This window comes from Manacus vitellinus, unplaced genomic scaffold (assembly GCF_001715985.3).
Source record: "Manacus vitellinus isolate BGI_N305 unplaced genomic scaffold, ASM171598v3 scaffold_3_pilon, whole genome shotgun sequence".
Taxonomy (NCBI): domain Eukaryota; kingdom Metazoa; phylum Chordata; class Aves; order Passeriformes; family Pipridae; genus Manacus; species Manacus vitellinus.
In genome coordinates this window covers 25,239,212-25,258,821 of record NW_021940535.1, presented here as the reverse complement: position 1 = coordinate 25,258,821, position 19,610 = coordinate 25,239,212, and the positions used below count along the sequence as shown (strand labels likewise).

The following is a 19,610-nucleotide window of genomic DNA, read 5'->3' as shown; positions in this document are numbered from 1 at the left end:
GAAAAGAAAAGAAAAGAAAAGAAAAGAAAAGAAAAGAAAAGAAAAGAAAAGAAAAGAAAAGAAAAGAAAAGAAAAGAAAAGAAAAGAAAAGAAAAGAAAAGAAAAGAAAAGAAAAGAAAAGAAAAGAAAAGAAAAGAAAGAGAAAAGAAAATTTAGAATTTGAAATAAGAGGAATGTCTTCCATTCAGACCAAATAAGATTTTCCTTATTATAATTTGCATTTCATGGTTAAAAAAAAAGAAAGGAAAAGTAAAAAAGGTACTGCTCATTTGCATGTTTGCATAAAATTTTCAAAATGACTTAAAGATGATTGGTCTGCTTTTTTATTATATTTCATTATATTCAAAGAAAATTTTATAATTCATTTTAATGGAACTGGCTATCTTATTACAAGGGCTATACCTATAGCATAACCACTTTACTTATACAGCCACCTCTAGCATGGTGACCACTGAGAATCAGAACTTGTCAGACCTAAACTCAGTGTTTTTAAGAGAGAAGGTGGAAAATATTTTCTATTCCAAGGTAGGGCATATACTTAAAGCAGAAACTAAGATAATATATTTAATTGAGTAAGCAGTCAGCACTGTTCTAGATATATTTCGTCTGAAAGACATCCTTTTGGCTTTGGCTGACTACTGACAATTAGAGCATCATAAACCAGATGTCAAGCATTATGTCTTGAGTAACCTACTTTTTTCTTCAAAATTTGCCCATCCTTGTCATCGTGACTCAACTACCTAATTTAGTCCATTGAATACCACCATCTTTGCTCAATACCTGCTTTTACTCTTTATTTTGTTAAAACTCCAGTGAAAGAAAGTATCTGGGATATATATTGATTTGCTGTGAATGTTTCCTTAACTTCTAAGAAAACTGATGCACAATTAGTAGACTGCTTCATAATAACATCAGAAATAAGTGTACAATCAAAAAAGTTCAGAGAAGAGGCCTCTTACTACTACAGAAATATTCCCTGATCTATTTTATTATATCACTATGTTACTGAACTGTTCCTTCTGTGTTATTTTCAGATCAATGACTTTTATCACTTGCTGACTTCAGGAGATCAATCTGTGCAGATTTCAGTCTCGGAGCCCATGTCCCTAGAGATTTGATTTTCATTTGCTTCAATTTATCTCTCTGAACAATCATTTCACTCTCTCAAATGTCTCCTTTTTGAAGGAATATAGATATTTATGGTAGCACTGTTTAGAGATATGTCAGCTGCTAATGTGAAAGAAAGGGCTTGAGAGCAGCAAATTAATTCATGATGGAGGAGGAGATTTTCCAGTGTTTCAGCCTGGGAAATCCCAGGCGTCAGGATGAGGAGGCTGGACATCAGACATCCAAGATGGAATGATTGTTTTCACTGGGTGGTTTAAATTCCAAAACACCAGGACAAATGGACAAATTCCCCTTTTTTCTGGGATATCTAAAAGCCACCCTGATAAACTCATATCACTTACCAATTTTTGTCATGTTATTAGCAGAGAAGTGCCACTATACTCAAGGGAAAAGAACAGTGGACTAAAAAGTGGTAGGGGAGATAGACCTAAGTACTGAGTAGACCTTAAAAGAGCAGATAATGTATGTCCTAGACAAAGAAAGTGAGGTACAAAATGGGTTGATAGAATAGCAAATATTTTGAGTCAGAAGAAGTGTAGTCTGAGGAAATATTACTGAGATTAGTGGAACAAATTTGGCATAGAAATTCTCTGTGTGCATACAATTATTTTCAAAGTTTATGAATCAGGGAATGTTCTACTAGATATTCATAGATGAATCAGCTCTAAAGCTAAAAATGTTTTCATTACGATGTGGTAATATGACTTCTTGTGCATTAGAAGTAGAGCAAACATGATTTCTACACCATTTCCATGGTTTCTGTATAAAAATACCCCTGCTAACTTGAGATTTTAATAATTATTATAAATATATTAGATAGTATTATTATATAGAAAATATTTTCTAAATAATTTCCTAGTAACTATATAAATAACATACTAATATTGTATGATTATATTAGTATTATAAGTTGCTTAAATAAAACAGGCAGGGCTCTGTAACATACAATATCTCTGTCAAGAGTAATTTAAGTGCATTTATCTTTAATTTCATATTTACCTAAGAAGCTTCTCACTGAGCATGCTATGTTCACAATGCCAAAGCATGACCTTGGTAGATGGAAGCATATTTTACCTGCCTGGATGTACGTAGTCTTTGGAGCCATAAATGAGCTTCCCCTCTCAAAGTTTGACTTTCGGAACATTATACATCTTACCGAGTCCAGATTTGTCCATGAAAGGCAATACAGAGAGGTGTTTAATTCCAAAAAGATCTTCCTCCTTTCTGAAAATTGATGCAACGGATCTTTCTGGGGATATTCATCTCTCCCCACTGAGAAGTAAATAGACTGGAGGAGTAGCAAAGGCGAGACAGCTAACTTTTTGCTTGCTTAAAGGTAGGGGAGAATAACCCTGACAAATGTTAAAATCAAGGAGGGTTTTTTCCTCTCCAAGAGTATTTGCTTCAATATGTAGAAAGGTCATCAATGGAATATGAAATTAAATGAAATGATAAATGAACCTTCTGTTAACCCAGATCAATATGCTAAAATGGATAGTTAAGTGCCATAAAAATAGAAGGAACTGCAGAACCATCAATATTTGGCAAAAAACTTACACAAGTTCTTCATACATTTTTTAAGAGTGGTATTGTGGAATGATCTGGAATACAAAAAGAACTTTTGCCTTAGATGCAGCTGTCATTATTTCACTGTTAACAGAAAGCAATATTTTAGAAGGGATGCAGAGATTAAGCATATGGATGAGATGGTGAAGGTAAGGAAAGAGATGCCATGTGTGAGGAGATCTTCAAGTGAGCTACCAACATGGAGGTGTTAACCTTCCTCAAAGTCCAGCTGCCTTGTTAACCTTGTTAAACCCTGCTTCTCCAGCTTCTTCAGGTATCATAAATACCCTGCACATATTTTCTACACATACAGATTGGTCCTGTATACATATGTATTTGGGCTGACAAGAATTATGGGGGGGGGGAGCAGGTTTAATGCTCTTCAAAACTCTCAATACCTTCAGGACTTGGTCCATTCAGAACTTGCTTTCAATATGTTTGGTAGGTAGACTGCAATTAAACCATTCTTTGCAGCCACTGGTGTTGGTACCTTTAGATGATGCTAGTATGCACTAAAATTTTCCACAGAATGGAAGACCCTAAGGAGGAGAAAAACTATAAAGCCAGTTGTGGTGTTCTTGTTGTTTCAACAATTTTATCCTTGAGCTGAAAGGGAGAGAGAAAAACAGGAAGAAGCTGGCCAGAGAACAAATAAATATGGCATTGAATCATATTCATTACAACACATTGGACAAAAATGAACAATGGCAACTATCAGCTTTCATGCACTTCTTTGGAAAATGCCGGTGTTGTGTAACCAAAAGAACCATGTATGCCACTGCACATATACAGCCCAGAAGGAGAGTCCAACAAGCACTAGCAGAAAAGATCTGTTTTGTTTGGAGATCCTGTTTACTTAGAATATTTATTGCTTTCATCCAAAAGTATTAGTTTAGCATATCACTTGCACATTTTCTACTCTTTTGGTTTTCATAAGAATTCCAATAAACTCATTTTGCTACTGAATGGAAAAGATATTAGAAAGTACTGTTCGGAGACTTGAGAGGATAGGAAGGAGAAAAGAAAGGTCAGCAAAGAAGAAAAGGCTTAGATGAAGGTATGTCAGAGTAAAGCTTCCCATGAAAGATTATTGAGAATAAAGCTTTTTTTTAAACAGACATAAAAACAATATATAAATCAAGAGCACAAAAGCCCTGTTTTATGATTTTTTTGGTGCTGTTTAATTTCTTTATATCTTTTTTTGCCATTGTTAAGAAACAGCCAAAACTTCAAAGGCAAGCTGCATGTGTTCTAAATCAGGACTTCAGTGCTGATGTATGACAGCACAAAAATTAAAACTAAATAAATGTGCTGTCTAAACTACCATTTTTCTCGAAAAAATTGCTTTAAAGGCTTTAAAAAATTAGAGTTATTGCTTGATCTTACTTTACCAACCATAATATTTTCACAGAGTAAATGACAAAATATTATATTAGAAAGAGAGAGAGAGAAAAAAGAGCATTGTCTGAATATATCTGAACACCTGTATTTGGCTGTCTTGCAGTTTTGTCAGGCAGGCAAGGGGAAAAATTAAACTTTGCAGTGATTTGTCTGATAGTGGATATGGACTGCATAAATTCTCAGTTTATCCACTGTTTTCTCAAAGACTCCTTTTAAAGTCGGGGTAAATCAATGAAAACAAAGCAGCATGTCTGTGAAGGAAAAAATAAGATTTCTGATTTATCACGTAAAAATGTTTGTAGAATGGACATATTGTCATGAAAAACAGTTTGTGCAAGTTTTCTACTATTTTCTTTTCAAAATATGAACTTTGTAACATGTTCAGTTATGATTCCATTTTACTTTACTGCCTTTGGACATGATCTTGCTGTTTTCTCTTATTAGTGAAATGGCATGCCTGACTCTAAAGGTGTCTGGCCACAGCACACCCATTAAATCTGCTTGCAAAAAAAAAAAAATTGCGTGACTGGGGCCTTTGTGGGGTCCCTTTTCCTCTGGCCTCTACTTTTACAATGGCCATTTGCTGTTCTTCTATTAAGTCATCTTGATTTGTATTGACTCATTTGTTTTATCAGGTTACAAAAGGGGCAAGTGGCCCAGGCAAATAGGAATGCAAATGCTGTTCTTTTTCGTAAACATTTCCTTTGCTTTTAGAACTCATTCATCCCATCCCCGCTCATGTTCTTTTTTCAATTCTTATTAAGAAATAGTAACAGGCTCTAATTTATGTTCTCATTTAAGTCTGAGGAGTGGTATTTCTTTGCAAAGGTTCCTGGATATTTGTGTCATCAAGAGAACCGGTTATTTACTAGTTATCACTTTATCTTAATTAATCCCTGTTCTGTTGTATATAAAGCTTCAGTTACACATTAGGAGAGCAGATACTATAGGATGTCATTTTATGAGCACTGATAAGAAATGGATAATTAAGTTTAGGAAGTCTAAGTAAGCAGTGTGCTGGGAGTCTCTAAGCTGAACATAGCATTTGGCAAATACTAACATATGCTTACAAGCAGTGTTATGAACATGAAGCAGGGGTACACTATCTGAACTATTCATCTGTCATTACTTCAATCAGTTCTAGTAACATGCAAAAGATTGGCCATACTTAGAGATAATATAAGGACAAGGATAACCTCCTAGGGAGTTTGAGATATTCTAGGCTCCCCCAGCTTTAACTACCCTACCTTCGTGTCTGAATTGAAAGCCCAGGTCCCTGAGATGACTAGTGGTGCTTCCAGAGGCTGACTCAAGAGTATGAGAGCTCTCCAGAAGTGGCTAATCCCAAAAGAATCTGTCAGGATTAATTGCAGACTTTTGGGTATTTACTAAGTGCTAAAGTCGCCTCTCCCACATGTGGACTTCAGAGTTTGCCAAAATTCATCTTGGAGCCAGTTGCTTTGAGATTTTTAATGAGCACTGCTCATATAGATAACACATTTTCATTTTTGTCAAATTTTTTAATAAAGGCTTTACAGTGTTCCATCGAGGAAAGGATTTGTCACTGTTTCCATATAGACGTCACCTAGAACACACGTATGGAAGTGATATGTGTGCTTTTCATATTGAACTTTTTAAGATGTGGCCTGAAATTTTGTTTATAGAAAAAAAGAAATATCAAGAATTTAAGATACTGCACAGTTATAGTAGGAGCAAGCAGAAGTTACATTTATGCTGTCTATGTTTTCTATTCTGCCTTTTTCTTGGAGAAGTCCTCTGAATTTTTTATTTGTAGCAGTCATTTGATGACTGACAAAGGAATACTCTTGGACTGGCAGAGTGTATTATATTTCCCTATAATAATCTCTGCTGTCCAGTGAACTGTTAAACCCTGTCATTTCTCTTTTCCTCATCTCATTCCTAATTAAGGTAGCAGCATCATGTAAAATTAAAGAATTTTAATCTGGATCCACTGGAAGTAGCATCAATAGAAACTCTTTCCACAACAAGTTTTCCAGTTTGGCGCGAACTTTCATCCATCTGTGGGATGAATGAGTTGCTCACCTTAGTTTTGCCTGAAATTGTTTACACACTCTTTCTTTGAAACAGTAAATCTAGAAATTGCATACAAAAACTGTGCACAGAGGAATTGGGTTGTAAGGTCAATTACTCTGAAGTTAGGCCATGTGAGGTTTATAATTGCTTGCACAATGCACCCCTTTTGCATATGCAAAGATAGAGATGTAATTAAATGAACATCTACTATTCTGGACCTTTTCTTTTCTCTGCATGGAGAGGGCTGAGTTCAGATTGTAACTATAAACCAGCAGTAAATGCCAACTTCAGAGTTTCTGCCTAAAGCTAAAAAATAGAGGAGATACATGTTCCTGTACCTTTATACCTATATATCGCTGTATATCAGGGGTTTTCTGTTATCCATTTTTCTATCATGAAAAACAACCTTAAAAAATGTGATTTCTGTGGGTCATACAAAAATGGCACTGTGGAACCCTAAATTTCTTGTTTCTTGAATCTTAATTTCAGATTAAATGAAAATGTTTTTAGTTTTCTAATTTTCCAATGTGTACATCAACTGTCAGATCACTTATGCATTGCAACTGCTACAAAAAGCTACAGCCAGAAATTCAGGTAGAACTCTGATATAAATATTAAATTGCATACATTGTATAGTAGTCCCATAGAAAAGGTAACAGTCATGTCAAAACAAATTTTTATTGAGCATTTCCAGGCACAGTGAGGGTGCAGGAAGACCCAGTACAGCATGTACAAGAAGTAAAAACCTCAGAGTCTGAAGGGGTCATAAGGACTGTTCCTGCCTGTTTCTGGGGCATCTGAAACAGGATAGGATCAAAAAAATGTGTTTTTTTTACAACCTCCTTTGCCTGCAACCACACACCTGCTTAACCACACCTGTATCAGCCCTGCTGGCTGCATGTGTTGGATTTCACACCTCCTGAATAGGCAACATCCAGATCTTACTCTGATTTGTATAGATTTTTGCACATTAAGAAATGTGTTTTATTAATAGCTATCACTGCCAAAAATAATCTTCAGTTTGGAAATTAATTTTCCTTTACCTATCTCAAGGACTTGTACTCAGGTATGTCTTCTATTTAGATCTGAGCATTCTGCCCTTTCAAGTGTTCTAATAAACACAAAGATTTACTGTTTAAGTTCACATTGGATACAAGGAAAATTAAAAGAAAATTCTTTTTCGTTATCTTTTTTCAAAAGACTTCCAGTCTGTCTTTGAGCTGTTCCAGGTTAGACTACATATATACCAGGGCTGAGATGGAGTCATACATCACCTGGGAGAGAGACAGAAGCCACCTTTTCCACTGCCACTAAGGATTTGTATATGCGGAAGAATAGTTCGAGTTTATTTGTAATGACCCATTAGAATAAGGCATGGTCTGGGAAGATAGAAGCAGCTGAAAGGTTAGAAGGAACAACCACTATTGGTTCTCTGCATCCCATTCTAGAAATAAGATCATAAACCACCTCTGCTTTCTTTACTTTCTGACCATTGGCAATGGTTATGAGAAAATCTGTTTCTTTGACAATGTTTAGTTTCTTATTCACGGTCATTTTTGTTCTTACTCACCTAGTAATTTCATTAACATGCCTTTATTGTCTTTTAGTCATGAATGTATTTATTTATCATCTTATTTAATAACAGACTCTTTGATTAACCCAACACTTTCATCCTTTCTCTAAATCCCTTATGTACCATCTTTTATTTTCTGTAATTAATATTATTTAATTAATTAATTCCTTTTATCATAGTGTCCAGCAGTAAAATGTAGGTGAAAATGGTGGGAAGATGCTAAAATTTTGTTCAACAACCATTTTTTTAATGAAATGAGATCAGGACTTTGGCCAAAAATGAGAATGACTAAAATGTTCATCCTTCTCTGTCAGAGTGACCACTGCGTGCCCTAATGAGTGGAACCCTTCTGATTTTGATATTTTGGTATTTTTCCTTGTTGATCTTCTCTATTTATTTGTAGTGAGACAGTTGAACACCTTCATTGTCCGGGGTTTCTAAGTGGCTTTGCTACACAGTTGGGATAATATTTGCCCAAGCTTTCAACTGCTGTGGCTGTTCAGCTTTCGTTAAAAGGAAGAATAAATGCAATCCTGATGTGTCGATTTGGTATACCTTGTTTGCTAGGATTCTAGAGCCACTAGGGAGCTTTGAACTCTGGCAACAGGTTATTTTACTTCTAGCTGTTAAAACTCTTGAGGGAGAAACAGTAGCTATTCTGCTAGTAGACTTTCAGTGTCTCCAGTTAGAAAAGCTGATGTATTTTTTCCCTTGAAGAAGAAATTACTGTTGCTGCTCAAGAAACAGTATCTCAATGTGGAATGAAGGGGTTTTGCCCTGTTGTGAACTTCCCACTTTTGAGGAGAGTGACTAAGATGACTGTTGCAGCTGCAACAACATCTGGAGTCCTCAAATTACCTTGACACTAGTTAGCTGGATTTAGGCCTGAGTGTAGCACAGAAACGTCATTGTTTGTCTTGATGTTTCTGTTGTTCAATTAAGATTACTAATTATTTCAGGTTTACCATCCTCCCTTAATACTGCTGTCATGCTGTGGTAACAGCAGCGATAGTGGTAATTTACTTACATATGGATCTTGCAGAATCAGGTCATTCTGGAGTGATTTTGCATCTCACTCTGAGAAAATCCAGAAGGTGGTACTCCTTGACTGCTCAGTCTGAAGGCATTTTTCACCCAGGCCTTATGATCATTGTTTTAACTTTCTCTAAGAAAAGGTAGAAAACCACTGAGTAAAGAATTCCATGAGGGCTTCTGAAGCCCCAGTGGTCTCAAACGATGAATCACCATTTGGCTGCAGGAGCTCACAGGAGAGGTCTTTCTGATAACTGTGTGTTGGAAGACTGGAAGGACAGGGACGAGATATTCAATATTCTAAGAAAATATTTTATTCTCATATGTGTTTCTTGGGATAGGCAGAGGAGGAGGGATTTCTGGGAAAGCAAAGAGAGCACTTCCACTTCAGTTAACTTGTTGAAGATCACAAATTATATTGTACCTGAAGCTCTCTCATTCACCCAGCAGCGAAACATAGCCCTAATGTCTACAAAATAAAAAAAGAAAAAAAGAATTTAAAAAAGTAAATATCTGTAATGAGAATGAGTCATATATTTCATTCTGAGCAAACAGAAAATAAAAGTGTCTTCTACATATTTTCACCTCCTGTGCATCAGAACAAAGGAGCATCCATCCTACCTTCACCTGAGGCCAATGCAGCTCCCTGCCCTTTCTTGCGCTCCCACCAGCTTAAGGCTCCTGCAAACTCTGCTGTGTAATAACATGAATGACAAGGGTCTGACATAACTTCTCTATTTGTGGAGAAGGCTGGATAGAGCCACCTATGTCATTCAAATATGGTAGCTACAGTTCCTTTTACTCAGTGGGGGTTTACCCACCATTTCAAGGCATCTGTGTGTCCTTTTAATAGTACAAAGAGGTACAAAGGGACTGTTGTATGGGTTGAAATCACATCCTTGGTTCTTACATGTTTTTGTAATAGAACAGCATAATAGAAAGTTGCTCAATGTATTTTACTTGGGAATTGCAATTAATCAGAAGACTATAAGGAGTCAGACCCCAAAACTAGTTTCAATACCATTTCCTTTAGTGAGTTTTACACATTACCTTTTCAATAAGTGGTGACAGGCAGTGCATTTCTGGGTGATTATAGCATATGTCAGGTGGGGTTAACGGGCACAAGGCCAGAGGGAAAGTGAATAACTGCTTGAGATGTACAGTAATCCCTTAGAAATGCACTGCCTTATTCCCTTCTGATTTTATAAAATGATGTTTATTAAACAACGTGATCCAAATCCTGAGGGGCACTAGACCTCTGATACTAATACTGAGTTCACCAGGAGACTTGATGCCAAATTAGTCAGGAAATAGAGTGTTTACATCAAGCTATCCACCTAAAGAACCTATCCCTGGTATGCTTATTGTATCTATATCGCTAGTTTTGGAATGATGAATGATCCACATCTGGAGGCTAGGTCTTTAGATAATGGTAAATGCTGATTAACACTGGCTGAGGAACTAGCTCTTAATTTAATCCAATATGTTGATGTGGCAAGGTCAATAAATGACTGAAAATAAAGTGAGAGCCCTAATTTGTAGACTCTGAGAAACTGTATAAGTTGGAAAGATTGCTTAGTCTGTGTTGCTTTTCTTGGCAGAATTTCGTAGACCATCTTCAGAAAATGGCAGTCAGTTCTGAGCTTCTGAGTGATAGACTTTAAACTAGATCCTTTGTGTTAAGTCTCCTGTGTCAATTCAAAATTAACTGACTTGGCTTTTCATCAGTTAGAAAAAGAAATACGACTAGATCTTCTCATCAGATTGTTTTCAGTCATAACTCAGTACCCACATTTCATATATATTCAGAAACTTCACCCTACATATTTTAAAAATGTGTCAAGTTGGTTTTATGGGCAGTAGCATTATAATAAACTTCTCCAAATTTAATCAAGCTTACTGATTTATTTGTATAGTCAATAGTAGTATCTGATTTTTATTCCAGTGTGGATTAGACACAGATTCCTCATACTTTAAATTGATTTTTTTATCAGATGTCTTGTTTTTTAGGCAACCCCTTACTGAGTCTAGACTCAGATTTGGAGATATAATCATCTGTCACTTGTAACATCAAATGCATATGTTATATATCTGTTTAAATCAGGCAACTTGATCAGATTTGGAAGAAGTTATCATAACAACTTGTGTATGCATTATCACCTTGGCAGATTTCACAGTACGTAGGACAGACATCATAGATAATTATTACTCTGATTAGTCCATCTCCACAGAATCCCTTTAGAGAGTTGTTAATCTCCAGGAAAAAACTCCCCAAACTCCATGGAGAATCCTCTCACCTCACAGATGAAGCAACAGCTTTTTCCAGAGAGATCTGAATCCGAGATCCTGAAATGCCACTTCGTTATTTGAAATTCTACAGTTTGTCTCTTGGCTTCTGTTTTCTGATGCAGAATGGCTATATGTTCTTGAAAAAAACAGTGAAGAACTCTGTTGTACGGATCATCTTGCATCCTGGCTGGCTTTACTTAGTAGAGGATTTACTAAATAGAAAGCAAAATAAAAAAAAAAGGGCAGGGTTAGCAGGACAGTGGAGAAATTATTACTTAAACCAGCTGTGACATTGGGTAGAGATGAAGGGAATGTGAGGAAACAGAAAAAAAAGGAAGAGACAGAGAAAAGAAGTAGTAAGAACAGCGATAAAATCATCCAGCCATTTTGGGAATATCTGAAAGTTCCTCCTTTGACTCTGGCAGCTGAAATCTGTGGTTGAATATTTTCCCTCTGAATCCACATGACAGCACTGTAACAACCCTAAAAACTTCATCATTATTTTGTACATTATTATGACCTTTCCTTGGAGAATGCACAATCCCTAGTGCCTGATAATGCAGGTTAAAAAAGAAATCACTTCCTTTTATTTTTAGCATGAATTAATTTGGAGAAAAGTTTGGAGGAGTCTTCTTCCTCCATGTATTCTCTCTGAGGAACATTTTGTCCAGTGGTCAGTGCTGCCATTATGTGGTCAAGGTGTACAGATTCCTCCTTCCTGAAGGACTAAGCAAATGCAGCAAACTATATGACACACTTGGATACGTCCATATCTCAAGAGAGTTGAAGATACATAAACCATCTTATTGAGCATTGTCAAGGTGGCCTTTTACTGTAGTGAGTCAGGTTTGCATTTTTTGACTTTCAAAGTGGTATACCATGTATCCTTGAATATGTACTTAATAGAGATTTAATAAGTTATGTTCAGTGTAGCAGCTAAAGAGCAGCTAATTATGAAAAGCATAGTGCTGTAGACCTAGCAAGCATGCAATAAAAACATCTATTACATAAATTGTTAATCCATAAAAAATGTGTTCCTGAGACCATTGGTATTTATTTAACATACAATTACTGTCTAATTTAATCTAAATTAAATGCCTGCTTGAGATGTAATTTGAAGTGTTACTGAGCTTCCTTCTCCGTTATTAAAAACAAGAAATCAGCAGCTAATGCCTGGAGGCCAAACGTACCATTTAAATTCAGGTACCTCAACACTAACATTTGTAATTTCAGCCATTTGGAAAATGTTTTTCATAAGAATGTATTTGGCATTAAAATCTCCCTTTCCCCCTCACTCAAGGCCACGTCCAACCAACTGAGTCAAACCTCTGACTTAATCCAAATGATGTTTTGACTGAATAAAAGGTCCTGAATTAAGAGTTGAGAATAAAATGTGTTCTCTTATCATAGAACACAAGCTTTGCAAAAAGTCCCAGCTCCTGCTAGTGCTGGAAGGGTCATTTGACTCCTGTATGGACATATTTATTTAGGACACGTACCCTAGTGAGTCAGGAAGTTATGTAAAAACTGACCCAGCTAATTTTAGATGCTATTGTTGGAAGAATATCAATGAAAATTAATCAAATAGTCACGAAGGAACCACAGGGAAGGAGCACAGAACACTGGTGGGTAGAATTTTGGCAGAGATCATTGCAACAGTTTTAATGAGAGGAAAACACATTCTCAAGTAAATTAGCGAGTAATGACATGATTAAATGGTAAATAATAGTTAAATACATGCTTGAAGGTCCAGGACAGAGACTGTGGAGTTTTTGTGTTTTGCATGTATTCCTCTCCAGGCTGCTCCAAGTATCCAGAGGAGCTCACCAGAACTCTGCCTGTAATTTAGGGTTGGGTTGTAGCTTTTAAGATCCTGAAGCCAAAAGAGCTGTTGGGGCCCCGCTCTTGAGGCTGAGAAAGCTGAGGCTTTCTCCATAGCTCTAAAGCTTCGCCAACCTTTCAATTGTTGATGTGTCCTCGTTCCTTCACCAGCCACCTCCAATGAGCAAGGGCCAGCACCACGGCTTTGTTCAGCCTGCCGTCACCCAAAGAATGACTGTGCAGGAGACATCTGCTCTCCTTATGCACAGTGGTGGAGAGGGAAGGAGTCTCTTTTCTGCTGAGGCAGGTTTAGTCCCCACTAACTGGGTGTTTGCACATTTGCTGGCGAGCAAATTGAGTTGCATATATGACTGTTTATGCAAACACAGAGTGCTGTGGTGCTGGCTGGGAGTGCACCCCATCCATATGGTTCCTTTCCCTGGCTGCTGAGGAAAGGATGTGAAAAGAATAACATTCACAAGTTGTCTTCATTCTCAAATGTTTCTTTTACAAAATGGGAGGCTGTACATACAAACTCTGACTTGTTAGCTTCACTTCATCTAGCCGTAACACAACACATGGTTGTGTAATGAGTCTGTTGGAGGGGAACTGACCCAGATAAGAGGTGTTTTACCTGCCTTCTCTTTCCCCCTTTCCATTTCAGGTACCTCAAAAACAACAGAAGAAAACTGAAATAACTCTGGATTATCTTTTTATAGGGTTAAACATCTTTTCTTGGTTTTCAGTAAGAACAGGTAGAGTACAGTTGCTCCAGTGACTTTGGTCAAATGAGGCAGAAGCCTCACCCTTACCATTCCTTGCTGCTTGGCAGAACTACAAAGAGTGTGTGGGGACCTTGTCTGTTGTAAACAACAAAAAACCCCAGAGTCCTTACTGGGGCATCAGTCCACTAAAAGATGAATGACTTGCTTAGATGGTAATTCAAGTGGTTATCACACTGTGTCCTTCAATAACAGCCTGACATCTTGCTCAGTAGTATAATACAATATTAATTTTCTCTCTTCCTACCTTTCTGCAATAGAATATTTTCTTACATAAGTCTGAATATTGTATCTCCTCCAATAATAGCACTGGAAGAGGAGAAAGGGTATAATTAAAAATTTCATGTTACTTTTGTTTTGAAAGTTTATATTTTTACTTTGAGGGCAAATAACAGGTCATATACTGTTATTTATGTCTCTAGTGCATAACATATTTAAAATGGTTACAGTTTTAATCTAGTCTTTGCTTGAATGTACAGTCGTGCACCCACAGATTTTTTGTCCAAAAAATATAAAACAGTTGGTGAGTGGGAATTTCAGAATTACTTAGTAGTGTTTTAATGTTGTTTCTTGTGGAAATCAAAGTTTAATCATAATATTTAATAGGATCATGGCAAATGAATGTTAAGTGCTTTTGCAAAGTTATACCCTGCATATCTAAATATGTGATCTGTGAAGGAAACAGGTACTTTTAAATTACAGAAATTATGAAAATAATAGTTGGCATAAAACCATTCTCACAATTTCCTGTCACACTGCATGAGCCTAATTTTAAAAAATGCTGCTACTTCTCTGAAGTACAAAGTCACTGAGCACATTTACAAGAAGATTTCAGCAGACACAGTAGAAGTGCCAAGAACTGCTGCTGATTTCTAGAAATTCATGAGAGTTGAAAGATCCAGGACTCAAAATGCTTATCTGACTCCTTTCTCACCTTAGAGTTGGCCAGTGCTTGATCTCTTTATATCAGGGGAGATAATGGATTCTTTTAATGGTGCTTGTTACTATTTTCTTCTTGTTTTCCTTAATTATTTGGCATGAACTACAGCCCATCTTAAAACTATTATTTGACTGAGATTCCTTTCTTTCCATTTTCTTACTTCTGCACTCCAGGGGATTTCCTTGAGAAACTTATTATCTTTCCTAGGTTGCTGCAGTGACACAAGATCCAAGTTTCTTTATTAAGAATTTCCATAACTCATTCAGTCACCTGCAATGTTGGTACTGTTGGCTAAAGTTATTTCCTCACTTTCTAGCAAGACACCTTTACTTTCTCAGGGTAAATACACTGAAGAAAGGCCCCATCATCTTAATTTGGCTTGGAAACACTTCTTGTTACCGTGATCTGTATTAGGAAAGATGCTTTCTGTATGGCTCATTGCATCCTGATTCAGTCAGGGATGATTATTATAGCATTAATACTAGGAAAAACATTAGGAAACCAAGTAGACAAACTAATATTGTAACAATGTCTATGTGTTATGCTATGTGTGGTTGTCTAAAAGGAGAAAAAGGCATAGCAAGAGTCTTTACATTTATTGCCACATATACCTCAGAAGATTACAATGTGGTGGTAGCAATATTTGCCGTCATAAAAAATTTTCAAAATGTGCAGAGGAAACGTGATAGAGCTTTCCCTTCATAGAATCTGTATAACACAAAGGATAATGTTGTCTTAAAAGTGGTGTTGGATTCCTCACAGACCCAAAGAGTGAGTTACAGATGTGGGGAGCCTGTGCCTGTTCATTCTTCTTCATTTCCTTTAAATGCTGTATCTACGACTCGCTTTGCAATCTTGGCACTCTCTTCTTATGAACCCACAGATCTCATGTGTAACATGCAGACAGAAATAAATCCTATAGGTAAAAGAAACTAGAAGTTGGCTAAAGATCAAAGGTTATCCTCATTCCACTCCTTCCTTCACTTTTATTATCCTGTCTAAATTTGGGTTTTTGTAGAGAGGATTGGGTGGGGGTTTTTTTGGTTTTGGTGGTTGTTTTTTTTTTGTTTCATGAGGAAAGGTTGAGTTTAAATGAGAGTTTAAGGTTTTATTTGTTTTTCAACCCTTTATGTAATTTAAACCACAGTGTAGTTACTTTGCTAGAATCAAGACTGCAGTACTTATAGGGTATAGAAGATTGTGCAGTGGCTCAAGGAAACAATATTTCACCTCAAGTGTTCTGTGATCATCTATAGATGAAGTGGCAAGTAGAGGTTTGGGTTTTTTTGTCTGCACAGATAATCCAAATCTGGTATCACTAAAGTCCCTGTTCTAAAAACAGTTGGACGTATGCTTAACAAAGTCCTAAAATGTAAACTAAATTAAGCATGAGATTGCTTGTTTGCCAGATCAAGCCTTAAATCTGTGTCTTGGAAAATTTGCTGGAAAATATACTTGTAATTTTTAAAGTTTTTAATTTTCAATGGCCTTCTTCACTGGAATGTAGTAAAAAGATGTGGGTTTTCCTGTCTTTATAGAAGCCCAGGCTTTAGCAGGTACCTTCTAAGTGCTTTATATAAGGGTATGAAATGCACTGGAATGAGTAGGGATGACCATCAGTAGAGCAACTAGTACAGACTAAGTGGAAAAGTAAAGAACAAGATGTGATGTTTATTTAACGTCAATAGCTTCAAAACTTTATTTATCATTACTTGCTTGAAAGAGATTAAGCAAAAACAATAGCTGTCCTAGGAAACTACCACAAAAATTCTTTCAAAAATCTTCACTCCAAATCGACATATTTCATGCAATTTTTCTTGTCATTAAAAATGTAATAAATTAATTTTACTTGAATCACAGATGAAGACTTTGTGGTAGTGTTTGTGTAGTTATAGATCACCACAGAAAATGAAGTACTATCATTTTTGGCTATGGTGCAGAGTTTCTTAGAACACTGTTGGTCAGGAATGAGGAATACTGGTAGAGATAGCTACAAAGTTCTGGACAGTTTCAACTTACACCAAAACCTCGAATCAAAATAAGTGATCTAGTTGTTAGTGCTGCTTCCAAAAACACTTCAAGATGGAGCTAAGAGGTAACATATGTTTCCGCTATCTTTCAGTCCATGGTTTTATATTCTGAAACCCCAAATACAAAGGAAGAAGCAATTTGTAAATAAAAAAAATATTTCATCATCTCATTTAAAAAAACCCCAATTATTTTTAATTATAGCACTATAGTTGAACTACAAATATAATTTGTCCTATCCATGATAAGTGACCAGAGTTATATCAGATCATAGGTATATGTCACACATGTGCAAATAGCAAGAGAATCCAGGGTGATAACGGTTAACGAAGGTAAGAAGAGAGACAACCACATGTTTCAACTAATCTCCAGCAATGAGGGATCAGCATGAGTGACATTATCTCACATCTGCCTCCAAACCATCTGGTGTGGGCCATGGTCAGAAACAGGATACTGGACTAAGTAAATCCTATGCTCCCTGTACAATATTTGAGAGCCTTCTGCGTTCTCGTGCACCAGATGTGAACTATGCCTGTAATATCTATTCTGCTTTAATTATTTGCACTACTGTATTTGAATACTAGGTTTTGGTCACCTAACCAAGCAATTGCTGAAGTTAGCGGATGGCCGTGTTGTGCTGGCACTGGAGGGAGGACATGACCTTACTGCCATCTGTGATGCATCTGAAGCCTGTATAAACGCCCTTTTAGGAAATGAGGTAAAACATAAATCATACTAGGTGGAGAGAATGATCCAAGTTTGCTGAAGCTGCTATCTTTGATATTGTTTTAGTAACAATGGTGTCAGTCTTTTTTTCATTTGGCATAAAACCCATGGAATTTGAGCATGTCTTAGAAATGAGCAGACCTCAAATGAGCTGGTTTAGATAAATACCTCTAAATTGGATTTTTATACAAATCCTTTAGTATATGCCTAAATTATTCCCAGTTCTGAGTAATATTTAATACCTCCAAATTGCTTTTAGTGATGTGCTGAATACAAGACTTGACATCATTGTTAGTCATTGGTGTGCATATTATCTATTAGGAATGGACCTTTCAGCCATCTATAGTGGAAAAAAAAAGTCTTTTGCAAAGTATCTGGTAATCTTAGGAACTGGATATTGCAAAGGCACATTTTTTGCAGTATTTTGACACCTAACTTTTGAAACATTAATAAAAATGTGTCCAAGATTAAAAAAAAAAATTAATTTAAAAGTGAAGATTCAGGTTGATCTGTCTGTAGTTTAAATGAAGTTTTCAAGATTTTTCAAGCACTGTATATATTATTTAACAACTTTTGAGAGAAGACTATAAGACTAAGTAAATATGAGTATGTGACATTTATGTACACAAATGCAAGATAAGCATTCATATTAGTGAATTTTTTTCTGCTTTCCACTAGAAAATAGCTTTTCTCCTATAGATATGCTGAGAAGGAAAACAAACTTGCTGAAGGTGCAGCCAAAATAATTTATGAAGGAACAAAAGCCTTTACCATAAATTGTGAATTTTGCAAGATCTTGTTATAGTGTACAGTGTGTTGCCTTTTTTTCCCCTCTGGGGAAGTGTTAATAGCTATATAATCCATCCAATCAAATGTATTAGTGCCAAATTGCAAGCTAGTCTGCCAGTTCCCTTCCAGTTCAAGACTTCATACCTATGTGAATAAGGTGAAATAACGTCTTCAAAGGATGTTGATTAGAAAGATTTTCTTAGTGTTCTTTTCAACCTTTGCTTTTCATCTTTATGACACATCAAGAACAATATTTTAATGCTTATTATTTTTTACATTATGCATACAATGACTAAAGTGTTAGCTTTTTCAAAGATAGATTCAGAAATGTAAACACCAAAAAAAAAAGGAGAAAAAAAGCTTTCGTTGGGTTTTATCTACTGTCACCTTTGACAAGCTCCACCAGGAAAGTTTTCCAGTGTGGTGCTATGTGCTACTGAAAAAGCTGCTCAGCTGAAATATGGATTATGCAACCCAGCTTGAGGCATTTGACAGTCTTAGTTAATGCAGCATTGCCTTCCTGATTAGCTGCCATTCCAGAGCATATATCTTATTGATATTTCTGTTGTCGTCTTCCCTAGGAGAGTAACTTATGACATCAGTGGCTTTTCATAGCCCTTCTAAACTCATTCCTTGGAATTTGCACCCTTTTGGGACTAATGCGAATGGTACGATGCTGATGATGTGATGTGTCCTCCTATGTGTAGGTGCCTGGGTCCCTCTATCCAGTTATGACCATTTGGTGGTGCTACCCATTTATGAAAACTGCCTTATTTTGTTTTAACACTATATCACACCCAACTATTTCTGCTGTCACTGAAATTATCCAAGAAAAAATATTGATTGTGAGAAGAAGGAATTGGATAAGTGTACTGGAATAAAGATTTTCTTCCATTTTAGAGTAAATTAGAGACCAGGAAATTAGATAAATTGTGAGTCTATCTGTTTGCAAAATATAGCGAAGTAAATTTTGGGAGAGACAAAAATTCACTAGCTGAGAATGAAGACAGAAACAACCATGCAGCCATTTTTAATTCACTTGTAAAAGAACATGTTCCTTAATAACTTGAGACATCTCATGGAATAAGCATTATTCTGATGTGCCCTTACAGCATTTTCTTCTGGGACATGCATCAAATGGTCTGGTGCAGCATAATTTCAAAGACACAATATGCTGTGGCTGCTAAGAAGAGAAAAGTACTCCAGAGAGGACGTTGTTACCAAGACTACCATAAGAAACTGTCATTGGCTTAAAAGAATAAGTAAAGGTGTTGCCAAGGAGCAGACATTAATGAGGAGGTCTGATACCTAGTTAGCAGTTAGAAATCAGCACATCTGTTGACATCTATAGATTTATGGCAATGTACACCACATGGCCCACAGCATATACATTGCTTGATTTCAGCATACTGTTCATGAACTTGCACAGCAAATTCCAAGCATGTTCTGCCCAGGACAGAAAAAATCTTTTTTTCTTTAA

At 36.3% G+C, this 19,610-nt stretch overlaps 1 protein-coding gene across 9 annotated transcripts in view; it reads left to right on the top strand.

Annotated features, from left to right (window-relative positions):
• Nucleotides 1-19,610, top strand: part of HDAC9 (histone deacetylase 9) — a 423,755-nt gene that overhangs the window by 377,561 nt on the left and 26,584 nt on the right. For all 9 annotated transcript variants that reach the window (XM_029961711.1, XM_018075494.2, XM_018075493.2 and 6 more), the window contains one exon: nt 17,200-17,333. In XM_029961711.1, coding sequence (XP_029817571.1) covers nt 17,200-17,333 — 134 coding nt within the window. The remainder of the gene's footprint in view (nt 1-17,199; nt 17,334-19,610) is intronic.